The sequence below is a fragment of the Aphidius gifuensis genome, linkage group LG4, assembly GCF_014905175.1.
Source record: "Aphidius gifuensis isolate YNYX2018 linkage group LG4, ASM1490517v1, whole genome shotgun sequence".
Classification (NCBI taxonomy): domain Eukaryota; kingdom Metazoa; phylum Arthropoda; class Insecta; order Hymenoptera; family Braconidae; genus Aphidius; species Aphidius gifuensis.
This window is the reverse complement of record NC_057791.1, coordinates 4,724,062-4,737,238: the sequence shown is the minus strand read 5'-3', so window position 1 is coordinate 4,737,238 and position 13,177 is coordinate 4,724,062. Positions and strand designations below refer to the sequence as shown.

Here is a 13,177-nt window from a genome sequence, read left to right as displayed (position 1 = left end):
GAAGTTATTCTTGACGATAGTTATCAAGGCGAAAATTCATTGAACGACAACGTTAAGTTTTAAAAATTCCCTATGAAAAAGCCTATTTAAAAATTTAAATCATTTAGCAGTAATTTCACAAAATAAATAAATTAATAAAATTATAAATAAATGCTATAAATAATAAAAATTTATAATTATTTATAAATAAATTGATAATCTCTTTGTCTTTGTAAAAAATGACAACCTAACCTCAAATTGATCATTTTAATTTGTCAAAATTATTGATAAAAATTACGTAATTATGTTTGTTTATGCACTAAATAATTAATAATAATAAAAAAAACATAATATTTTTTATTTTTTTTATTGTATTTGCATTTACAAGAAATAAATAATAACTTAAAAACAAAAAACGTATTTAGTGCAGTTATTAGGACTTTAAGTTATTTTTCAACGTAGTGAAAGCATTTGTTCTCAATTTGTTGTAAATCTGTTTGGCTTTTCCCACTTTAAATCTTGCGAAGTCGTTCATGTTTCTTCTCTGTGGATTAAACAAAAAAAATAAATTAATAAAAAGTTAATTAAACAAATACGCGTAATATAAATTAGGTATAACGAAATTTACCTTGTTTTTGTTTTCAACTTTTTGACCCCACAAGCTACTCCTCCACTTTTCTTCAACACGAGAGTTTATCCATGCTTTTCGTATAACTTTTGTTGATCCAGTGTAGGGGATACTGATTTTAAACTTGGTTAAGTGTAAGCTTTTTAAATTAATTTGACAACGAGGTACGTTTGATTCTGGGCCATCTATTAAACACTGTAATAAAAAAAATTCATTATTATTGTTATTTTTAACATTTTTTTAAAGATATTTAATTATTCAAATTTTTAAAATAATTTATAATACTCACTCTATTTGCATCAATGACGTCTACAATGGACACCAACTTTCCTCGATATTGCCCCTCTTGAATGTACGCAATACGTCCCGCTTCAACAAATCGTTGCAAAACCTGTCATACATGTAAAAAAAAATAAATAAATCAAAGGTTATACTCCTAATCTTTATCGTGACTTTATTTAATAATTATCCATGCCTGAAATTAAATAAAAATTCCAACTACTAACCATTGTATTAACTTCCACAAAGTTCTTTCCAAATTTTAAATTAATGCTGAAAAATAAAATAACAATTAATAAATTATAAATAATTATTATGTTTTTATATAAATAAATGAAACACTCTGAAAATATATCACAATCACATCGCGTGTATAATCCAAAAATATCGTAATTAATATTGAGGTTATATAATTTTAATTGGCTTTATTAACATAAAATTAACAAATAAATGCGTTAAATTTTTATGTTTAAACAATAGGCGATTGCAAATTAATTATATTTTTCATTAATTTATTGCATTATTTTTAAAGATGTTTAATTAATTTGCAGATATTTGATTAAGAAAACTCACCACCGCTCACCACTGTAATGTGCAAGAGAAAAGAGTTATAATATTTTTTGGATTGAGCTGGATTGAGCTAACGTGTTTCAACGTGTTTGAACGTGTTTACTGTTTAAATCGAGTTTAATCAGCGCGGGTGGACTGTGGAGCCCTGTGGAGAGAAGAGAGAGCAAGAGAGAGAGAATGAAAACATACACGCCACCTGGGGCCCTCACACAAAGCCACGTGCCACCTAGCTGACAAATTATGCATCAAAAGTAGATTACCATAGATTTTTTACTTATCGACAAGTCGGTAATTTTTATAATAATAATAGTAATATAAAAAAATATTATAATAATAATAAAAAATATACGTAAAAATACCGAAAATTATCACTAAATGTTAATAAATAATGTTTTATTTCAAAACACAAAAAAAATTAATTATAAACAAATAAAATTCATCAATGGCCGACAAATGACCAAAAAGACGCAAAAATGGCTAAACTTTGACCAATTTTAACACAAAATCACAAAAAATATTAAAAAATTTATTATAATTATTCTATTGTTGTTTTTTGATTTTTTCATTAATTAATGATAAAAAGAAACTGATAAATAATAGTTTTCATTTACCTGTAGATATTTTGGATTTTAAATGTACTACTGGTGTCTTTCTAGACTTGTCCAACTTTAAAATATCCAAGGATATCTGTAATTGTTATTAACAAAAATATTTCAGAAAATAGTTAAATAAATATAAAACCTTAATTAAAACAAATAAAAGTGATCGCTACTCCTTGTTCAATAAAAAAGCCAAGACTTTTGTCCTTGTAATGTCAATTTTTTTTAAAAGTACGTGTTAATATAAATAATAATTATATTTGTTTTTTATTTTTATAGATAATACAATTAGCCTATCGAAGCAAAAGATATAAAGTTGTTTTTTACCACATTGGAGCAGTTGGTTCAGCTGGTCTTGATTGTCCAGTGGTGAATGAAGATATATTAAACTGCAGTTAGACTGGAATTGTTAAAGATAACAGTATTAAAGTTGATGATCCACCTGAAGAATACGCATCAAGAAAAAACAATACATGTGAACTTCGATTTACTAGTGAGTTATACTATTAATAATTAAGTAACACAAATCAAAGTTTGTTGAAATACTTGTATACCTTTTTTTTTTTCAAGAAAAATCTTTTTAAGATTGGCAAGATTCAGGTGGTATATCAAATCATGGTAAATGGTAATGCTGTGTTAGCATTATCAACAGTCTCGAGAAAAACATTTGTCGTGACATTGAACTACTCGATGAAGTGTACCATCCTTCAAAAGAATCATATAAATGCATACATTAGTTGTGATTGGAATTATTTGTTTGTTATTATTTTTTTTTCTATTTTTCGTATTATATTAATATTAATGAAAAAAAACTTACTCAAGTGGTTTGTTTTCAGCTGGAAATCGATCAGCTGACAAGACGATCAAGATCATCAAAGTTCCTTAAAGACGAGACAATCGATAGTTGATGGAACTATTTTAACACTTGCACCTTCAAGACAATTATGGATGCGAGAAAATGATCCATTAATCCAAGGTATTTTGTGTCTTCATAATAACACATACACATAGCTTTAATGTACATTATTTTTATTTTAAATATATATTTATTTATTAATAAAATAAAATCAATTACATATACAAAGAACATTCACAATAGCCAGTAAATCATCCCTTCACTTGACTAAATTTTTTGTCAAAGGGTAAATAAGTTCAGCCAAGTATGTTCCGGAATAATTGATTCCAATTTACGAATTACGACGGATGTATATTTACAGAGTCATCTTGACTCGTCGATATAAAATAAATAGATAATCTTGTTATTATATATAAAGACTGATATAATTTATAAAATTTAGTTACTTATTTATCAAGTCATTAATAATTAAAATTTTATTTCTTATTAAAATATATATGATAAAAAAATTATGTAAAAAATTTATTAAAGAGCATAAATGTTTTAAGTATACATATAAACAAAGGGTGGTAGCTGTTCAATTTAACTTTTACTGTGACATACTTGGCAAATAGTAGTATTGAATTTTGTTAAATTCAATGTAATTTCTTTGGCAAACAATTCATGAACATGTTATAAAATCAGCTCTCGCCCGTTAGAAATGGTAAATATATATTACGAAACAAAAAGAATTAGGGCGGTAAATTAGGGAAAATACAAGGGAGAGACGATGCAAGTTTGAAGGCAATCAGAACCAATGTGATTATCGTAACAAGAAATTCAATTATTTATTCATTCCTCTATCTCGAAATTGGTTTAACTGATCATTTAATTTGGTTGCGCAGTAATTGGCACGTTTAGAATGGTAAAATACTGTTGTAGAGAAAGCAATGATATACCTAGCTGTGCAAGAAGGCGTGGTGACCATATATATACAGATCGCCAAACAGAATGACGAAGAGGAGAGGTAGTGAGTGAGTTTAACTTAATGGTTATTTTGTTGAGTCTCATTATACACTGATAATATTATCATCAATCGATTTCATATTTAAATATGTTGATAATGATTCAATTATAATTTTAAAGATCTTTTTGTAGTAATGATTAATTAATTAAGACAATTTAAATCTACAGAGCTATTATTGATGAATATTTTATGATTGAAAAATTAGAGAAACAAAAAAAAAGAACACTGGTTGAGAATCGAACCCAAGATATGTATAAATGAACAAATGTATTTAATATTAGGAGTAACTGTTTCTAACGATAATGAGTACTTAAATATTTTCAAGTTTAATTTAACGAAAAACATGATTTCATTAATTTTTACAAGTACAAAAAAAAAACTATATGAATATCTTAGTAAAAAGTCAATTGAGACTAATGAATAATGGTGTTTTTTAAGCCAGTAACAATTGCAAATTAGTTGATTTATAGCATCAGCAAAGTATTGATATTGTTGCAGTGTTATTTTACATAAGAAAACAATAAACAACAAAGAATATATGCACCAATATAGCGTTGTCAAAAACAAACTGGCTAAAATTATTTTCTCATTTAAAAAAATATAGATAACTTGTATTTGACAAAAGGTAAATAACTTTTGTTTTTATTTCATTAACAGTATATGACAAAATCTGAAAAATATCTCATTCCAAAAAAATTCTAATGCGTCAGTATATATATAGGAAAATAGAGGAAAGAGACGAGTCCAAGAAGGCGTTTACATGAGTAAATGAACATGGGGTGGTTATTTTGGGTAACGCCTCTTCAAAAAGAGTAGATTTCCTATTGGATAGCGTGTAAATGGCGGCATTCTGGACATGTAGTAGTGTGATGCTTTAGCTATCAAGCTTGTAAGTGTTTATATGAAAAACGTTAAGTTAAATGCTGATAAATCTAGTCTCTGACGATGGAGCAACTAGCTCAGTTCGTTTCAAAGAGCTTTGATCATAAGGCTATTGTGGATTGTGATTCTAAAAAAAATTGTGGTACTCCTATGGCTGATTCAATTACTACGACAATAAGTTCTATTGATACTAATACAACAACTACTACTTCTACTTCAGCTAGGACTATAATTACACTTAGTGTTGCTCATCTTATTGGAAAACTTAAAGATTCTTCGACTGATCATTGTATGAATATTATTTAATCATTAGTTTTTTTCTTTTAATAATTAAACAATGGATTTATTTATTTATTTATATAAATTAATTAATTTAATAATAAATTAATTAAATAAATAACAAGTCAATTTAAATAATATATTAAATATAGTGGTGCAGTTTTTGTTTTAGAGGTGTCAGTGTAATATAAGGTGGAAATTATTTGGGAGTTAGTTGTTGTTTTATCAGGATTTCTAGCTGCAAGTTTCGAATTTTATATTTTTATTTTTTTTAAATGTACGTAAAACTAGCTTGGAAAAATATCCTTTCAACGCTTCATTTCCTTTTCCAAAACCCGGGAGAGTCGTGAATACTTTTTTATCATTTGAATTTACAGCTAAAATCCTTAGTGAAAATAAAGATTTCTTTCATTGACCGTTGTTAGATTCTTGAGTTGCTAGGCGTACATATATTTTAACAATAATACACAAAAATGAGATAATTGTATTTTATCTCATTGCAAATAATAATCACGCATATATATTTTTCATATTTTTTTTTTTTAGATATAATTTCAAACGTATCAGATCAGTTACGGGACGAACCAAAAAAAATAACAGAAGAAGAAATTGATAATGAACCAAGTTCTCCAGAGACTGAAGTAAAACTTCAACCAGAAAAATTTTCAATCATTCCAAAACATTTAGAAAATTCAAAAAAAGAAAAATCAGATAAAATTATTGGAATTGTTGTTTCAAAAAGAACACCAAAACTTCATTGGTCAACAAAAAATTTTCGTGAATGCAATCTTTCCCTACAATCGCCTAATCATACAATTGATGAGTCAACTTTTTGTGAAGAAAATGTGAATCGCAGTGTATTAAATGATGGAAACACTAACAGTAAGCAGATTATTGTTAAAAATATCTCTTCAAGTTTTCCTCGCATATAAAACAGTGAAAAAATCCTGATAATTTTTAACCGGTGAATTTTTTTATTGGTTTCAGCAGGTAACAGTGATCGATCAAATGGAATTGACAATTCTATTGGCAACGCTAAACAACGACGATCAAGAACAAATTTTACCCTGGAACAATTGGCTGAGTTAGAGCGTCTTTTTGACGAAACCCATTATCCAGACGCATTCATGCGAGAAGAGTTGAGTCAACGCTTGGGATTATCAGAAGCCAGAGTACAAGTTTGGTTTCAAAATCGACGTGCTAAATGTCGAAAACATGAGAGCCAGCTTCATAAAGGTAAATAATTATATTAAGCAATTAAATCACAATATTTTTAGTTAAAATCAGCCGGGTATAGACTGCAGTTAAAGTACAAATGTACAATGATTCACGCTCGATTACCCAAGTAAATAAAAACGTACATACACACAGAGTACAAGTGATAGGGGGTTGATTTTTTTTATATCCTCCATCGGCACTTAGCTTGGCAACTCGACAGCTGACGTCGGCTAGCTTCACGCAGTCTTATAAAATATTATTTTCAATTTTCCATTGCAGGAATTTCTAATGGAATTATTTTAGCACCTAGAAGTCAATTGACATCACTTGAACCTTGTCGTATATCACCTTATCTTCCAGCTTTACGTCTACATCCATCAATTTCATCGTCTAATTTTAATTCATCAAAACCTCACTTGACTGGTTCAGCATTTGATCCTGCAGCAGAACTTCATTATACAATAACTGGAGGTCCATTTGGTGTACCTCCAACACCTCCTGCTTTTACACATCATTCACTTGATTTGGCAGCATCTTTAGCTGCTGCTTCTGCACGATCAAAAAATAGCAGTATTGCAGATTTAAGACTCAAAGCTCGACGGCATCAAGAAGCTTTAGGTCTTGATAGTCCAGCATAGAATTGACAATTAATTTGTTTATTATATTTTTTAATATATATTTGTATAGATATTTGATTAATTATAGTTTTCCATTTATTTATTTATACTAATTGTGATTTTTTAGTGTTTTCATTATTTACCATTATAAATATATACATTTGTAACATCATTTCGTAACCGTCCAATTTTTTTTAAACACATGTTATAAATGTCTTTTGAACAAATGCCTGTTAAATATTTTTATTTGTGTTATGATGTTTTAAAAACAAGTAGATATTTATGTTAATTATAAAACAAATGTAGAAATTATCATTGCGATTAAATAATATTAAAATAAAAAATAGAACATTGTGCGAAACAAAATCAAAGTATATAAATATTGCCAACGCATATATTGACCAGTCAATATTTTATAAAAATCATAATTTGATGTATAATCGATTAAAAATCATAAACTCATGTCATCAAATATACATAGCCTTTATTTAATTTTTAAGAAAAAGAAAAAAAAAAAATTATCAATTTAAAAAATTTATGAGATATTAATAATTTCTTTCATCAAATTTCGATAAAATTTAGAATATTTTGAATAAAATAATAAAAATTTATTGTATAATGACTCGAGATTTTTAAATAATTTAAAATTCCCATTTATAAATTTACTTTTATTTATAAAAAAAAAATGATTAAAAAGAAAATTAAATTTTTTTATCTGCAGATAAATTATCAATGAGGTTTGATAAAAAAAGAAAATAAAAATATAATATTCAAGGATGTTTTTAATTTGTACATACGCAATATGTGGTTATAGCCCATGACAAATGGATACAAGTATAACATTCGTAAATTGAGGAAATGGTTAGTTCGTTCAGCTTGATTTTGAGGCAACACTGGGCACATTGGGGGAAGGGTACTAATGCAATAACGCAACACCATGTGGATAAATCAAGCAGTGAACCGACAAGCAAGCGTTTCAGTGAATCAAGCCCGGCTTTTTGCTGTCAACTAACTGGTACTATATTGAATCTGTAGTGGAGCTTACCATCCAGCGTAATCGTGTTACCAAGCTTTCCACTTTCTAGTCCCTTGGGTACCATTATGTATACGCTTCTCTCATTCTATATACATGTATATATATAAACTGTCTTGCAAATATTATCACAAACCAGTCCCTGTTAGATGACTAATGCGCAAATTATTTTTTTCTATTTTTCTTTTTTTTTTTTTTTTTCTCTAGTGCATATAGTATTTATGCGTTTACAGTTGAAAAAATAAATGTACTTTTTATATGGGAGTAAAAATAATTTATTCGATTGTAATATACAGTTGTATGACAATGTTAAAAAGTCAAAAAGTCAGGACTTGAATTGTATATACTCGCCTAGATCAAAAATTGGCTGCTATTATTTTTTTTTTTTTTATTTGAAAGGGTGAATAAGAAAGGTCACTTTAGAAATGGTTCAATAAAACTACAATCAAATGAATCGAATTTCTGGCTACACGAGATTTTGTGGTTTTATTTTTTTGCCATTGTGATGGGTTGGAAGTCAATACGAAATGACACATATCACAGATCGTGATGGCAAAAAAATAGATTACTTTTTTGACTAATTAATTTTGTAGGGTTGATTAAAATAACGACTAATTTGATATATAGATTTCGATAATTGATTTTGAAAAATAACAACATCTAATTGAAAAATAAAATATAAAATTTATATTTTCAATTGATTTAATTATTAATTATGAAAAATATAATAAAAATAAGTTTACATTTTTAAAAAAAACTATAGACTATTCCAAATCTATTTATCCATGAGCTACAACTTCCGACGGTTGCTGAAAAAATTGAAAATTATTTTTATAAAATCCCAAATCAAAATCATCAAATGAAAAACAAAATTATCATAATCAATTTACCTTGAATCATTATAAATAAAATTTCTTTTTAAAATATTATTTTTTCATTAGCAAAAAATCATTCTTACATTGAATAATTAAATTCTCAAATATATGTAAATGTAAAGTCTAGAGAAAAGAAAATAAATTTACTTCCTTAAAAGTTCCAAAAGATAAAAAAAAAAAAAAAAAAAACACTGAATAAATATTCGTAGCTTTTTTTTTTAATCCAAGTTTATAAAAGTTTTTTATTGCAAGAAAATTGCGCGTCATTTGGATCGGCTCCCAACTACCCTCAATCAAGTGCTCAAGGGATACTAAGACTTTTTATTTTATTTTTCATCACGTATATTTTCTCCCTTTTAATATTTTATGTCTTCATCCCCTAATAAAAAGTACATGAGTAGCCTCGCTTCGAGGCATTTCATTGGTCGCCATTTACATACTCACACACTCACACAACTCACCGTTTCTCACTCACTCTTTTTCTCTTTTCTCTTCTTAAATCAACAACAGCGCTTACCGCACTCACTAATGCGTTCACTATGCATGCCCGCCTGACGTCACTAAATCTTTTATTATATTTTTTTTTGTGTGTGATCAAAAATAATTAATCTATTTTAAATGAAAAAAGAAATAAAATCATTTTCAAATATTACGTATAGGTATTGAAATCACTGTATAAATTTGATAAAATGGTCATATCTCTAAAATAATATAAATAAAAAGTTCGTATTAGAACCAAATTAAACGTTATAAAAAATGCCGAAATCGGATATATGAGATAAATTATTATAATTATTTATTCATTAGTTATCAACAAAAAAATAATTTACAAAAATTTTAAGCAGGAAATATTAAGGAAACTGAAAACAAATCTCGGATGCTATTTTTTGGCAGGATATATTTGTAATTCCAAAGACTATATAATTGAGGAGCAAATGTTTACTTCCATTAGTAAAAATTTGTTAATTATATTATAGACTTCTATTTAGTCTCAAATTATTGGTTTTTTAAAAACCGAGAGCCACATTGTCTCGATAAAAAACGCTTTAAGTTCGCGTTAATTAGTTATCAACAATAGTTTATAATATTAAGTATAGTCTCAGGCATGTTCTAATAAAAGAATAGCCATGAAGGATTGCTTTTAACGATTTGTTAGAAAATACACTGAAAAAAATTCAAGGTTTTACCCACCAAAAAGTTACTTTCTTCCATGAAGAAATTTTTCTTGCATGAAGCAAGCTTCTTTATTCAAGTAACGTTTTGATGGGTACAACCTTAAATTTTTTTCAGTGAAGTGTGGTTTTCAGAAATTAATTGGAAATTTTTTGGGCTTTACAATATTTTTTTATGTTCATTTGTTCAAAAGTTATTGAAAATATAAGCAACTAACAATTTAATTTTTTTAAAAAAAAGGATGCGTGCATGCATAAAACTTTCTTTGCTGTGGTGAAAGTTTGCTTGATCGATATAATAGTCATCTAAATTATCACGTTATTGGAAAGAAAAAAAATGGTTCATATCGAATTAGCCTAAGTTTGATGGAAATAGAATAAACTGTTATATGGATTCTTTTGGAGTTTTTTTGGAGAATATTGGAGTAAAGTTATCTTTTTTTGGGAATTAATAGTTCAATTAATATCAATTGATTAAGACTTAGTGGTGCAGGCAGCCTGAACTTTTTTATTTTTCAACTTATTTGAGTTTTTTTTTCTTCAATCGATAGATAATTCTTTGGAGAATTATAATAATATGCATGCAGAAAAAATTCCATTAAGAATTCTTTTTATTATTAAAAAATATTAAAACTTTTCAATTGTTGCCATGCGCTGATTAATCATTTCGATGCATTGCGCATTCCTACTCTAAATTTTTCCCCCATGCACTCTATCGCATTATATCATATTTCTGGTTTTGAAAGTATTTATAAAACATTAAATAATAAAATGAAGAGGAAGGATTTTTTCATATTATAATTATCTAAAGAATCATCTATCGATGAAAGGAAAAAAAAACTTAAATAAGTTGAAAAATGAAGACATTCAGGCTGCTGAAAACTTAAATTTTATTTAATTGTCACCTTAAACTAAGAACTCCCAAAAGAATTTCAACTTCACTCCAATATTCGCCAAAAACTCCAATTGAATAAGTATAACAGCTCATTCTAATTCCATCGACCTTAGGTTGATTAGATGGAACAAAAATGCCATGCAGTAAATTTTATAAATAAAAGTATTAAACAAAATGGTTTGGAAAATGTTTACTCAGTTTAAAAAAATCAAATGAGTTATAACAGTATTGTTAATTTGCTAAAATAAAATTTTGAACTAACAAATTTTTTTTTCAAATCATTATTGATGTACAATTCTGCAGTTATTTTCAAAAATAAAAAATTCAATTATTTAACAATATCTGTTAATAATTTGTAACAAATGTTCGAGATGACATGCAATCATTGATCAACAATTTTTTATATTTTCTTCTCACTGAATAACGAATCATGATAATAGGCTGTAGCCTACGTTTTTTCTTCAAAGATAAAAATATAATTATTTTAAAGGATAATTTTGAGGTGTCATGAAATTGTTTATTTACAATTAGATGGCACCTTTAAAATAAATATCATTTAATGATATTTATTTATTCTTAAAACTAAAATCATGGGTTAATTTGTATTGATAATAACAAATTTTGTCCTACAATGGAAAATAATAAAAAAAATTGTTTGACAAAAATTGTTTATTAACAATTGCATGGCCCCTTGGATAATAAATAATGGTGGATAGTTTTTCTATTTAATCTCGAAAAGAAAGTCGTGAGCTTATTTGAATCAATGAAAGCATGGTCCATTCGTAAGATTAGTAAAAAAAAAAAAAAAATAGTTTACTCCAGAATTTAAATTTAAATTTGTTACACGGAGAGTCCGCAGCAAATAATGCTGTAGAGTATCAAAACAAATTTTACTGTAATCTACTGAAACAGAAGTTTCATGGGAGGCCACCAGGATCGACTGAAGTTCCGACCACTACAGTAATTTTAATCAAAACAAACAAAAACGTCACAAAAATTAAAACCATTATTTAAAACATCAGAAAAAAATGTAACGTGTTTATTAATTTCAAAAAATAAACCATTTTATAATTTTTCTGTGTTTCACCGTATTTATTGAAATTCATGAATAAAATAAAACAATAAACTTTTAGAAGAGGTTAGGAACAACTTGATTTCCAAATATTCGTGTCATCTGGTGGGAAAACCTGCTGTAATAATTATACAGTAATTTCTGGCATAAAGTATACCATTAACTGAGACTTCCAAAATTCCGGTAGACTACAGTGTTTAGATGAAATATAATAATATCATTATAATAGGAATCAGTCGCTTTAATGACGTCAGCTCATGATTTTTACGATACCACTACAGTAATATTTGCTGCGGATTTTCTCCGTAAAATATTGTTATTTAGAATCAAATTTGATTTAAGTGTTTTTTTTTTTTTCATTTTTCTTGAGTTACTAAGTCTTATACCGGTAACACAAAATTTTTTTGATTCTTTTTTTTTGTTTGAAAAATTTCATTAATTTTTGTCATAGACAGTGTTGACGAGAACAGCCACCGCTGACAACCCAATCGTATGATTAATAAGCCAGCCCAAATATAATTTTCTGAGGAAAATTTTTGTGTTAAGATTTTTTTATATATGTATAAAATAAACCAGCAAACTACCTCAGCGATACTTTTGAAAAACAGCCAATAAGTTCAGAGATTTTTAAAGGTTGCTTCATATCATAGAAAAGCCATGGCAGCACGGCCATAGGTCTCGTGTTGTAAAAAAAAAAAAACGTTGCATATTATAGGAAGTATAGAAATTCAAGTTTAAGTATACCATTACAATAAAATAATACTGCTTGACAAGGGATTCTTTAGGACTATTAATTAATTTGTCTCGCTTACTATTGAAGAAATTAATAATGAGTATTTCATCATCGGTATAAGAGTGTTAAATACAAGGGGAATTCATCGACAACAAGACCATTTATTAATCGTACATGCGGATTATTTCGAGGGGTATTAAATAAAGACCATAAAAAAGAAAGAATAAAAAAAAAAATAACGTATAATGGTTTTAGAAAGTGCAATTTTGGCCGACAAGCAACCGGGATAAAATTGATAAATAAAATTAAATAAATAGGGGTCTTATATACAAGTATACGAAATATGTTGTGATTTACGTGAGTAAGAAGAAGCGCTTTGGTATTGCGGAGTTATACGCTTGTTAAATTAAATAATCATATATGAAATAGTGACTATATGCTGTATTCTTGTCTCACTTGTATATATATAAAGTTTGTATATATA

General features: G+C 27.2%; 1 protein-coding gene and 1 long non-coding RNA gene across 4 annotated transcripts; one reads left to right on the top strand and one right to left on the bottom strand.

The window, feature by feature from the left end:
* Nucleotides 1-357: 357 nt before the first annotated feature.
* LOC122854742 lies at nt 358-1,603 on the bottom strand. The gene is made up of 5 exons (XR_006373993.1): nt 1,460-1,603; nt 1,114-1,159; nt 897-998; nt 608-802; nt 358-523 (listed from the first exon to the last, which is right to left on the bottom strand). It is a non-coding gene; the product is annotated as an uncharacterized LOC122854742 (long non-coding RNA).
* Nucleotides 1,604-2,985: 1,382 nt separating this feature from the next.
* On the top strand, nt 2,986-7,532 carry LOC122854712 (short stature homeobox protein 2-like). 3 transcript variants are annotated; one of them, XM_044155647.1, is made up of 4 exons: nt 2,986-3,031; nt 5,625-5,960; nt 6,066-6,314; nt 6,576-6,934. In XM_044155647.1, the coding sequence occupies exons 1-4, from the start codon at nt 3,004-3,006 to the stop codon at nt 6,932-6,934; spliced, it is 972 nt and encodes a 323-aa protein (XP_044011582.1). In that variant the 5' UTR covers nt 2,986-3,003. The 3 variants fall into 3 exon arrangements, with proteins under 3 accessions (XP_044011582.1, XP_044011580.1, XP_044011581.1); XM_044155645.1 differs by lacking the exon at nt 2,986-3,031 and adding an exon at nt 4,857-5,088 and having other exon boundaries at nt 6,576-7,532; XM_044155646.1 differs by lacking the exon at nt 2,986-3,031 and adding an exon at nt 4,871-5,088 and having other exon boundaries at nt 6,069-6,314.
* The last annotated feature ends 5,645 nt before the right edge of the window (nt 7,533-13,177 follow it).

Excerpts from the sequence above, each read along its gene's own strand:
- LOC122854712 (XM_044155645.1), top strand. The coding sequence starts at position 4,863 with ATGGAGCAACTAGCTCAGTTCGTTTCAAAGAGCTTTGATCATAAGGCT. Across the intron at positions 5,089-5,624 it reads AGATTCTTCGACTGATCATT|ATATAATTTCAAACGTATCA; the intron begins GTATGAATATTA and ends TTTTTTTTTTAG. Across the intron at positions 6,315-6,575 it reads TGAGAGCCAGCTTCATAAAG|GAATTTCTAATGGAATTATT; the intron begins GTAAATAATTAT and ends TTTCCATTGCAG.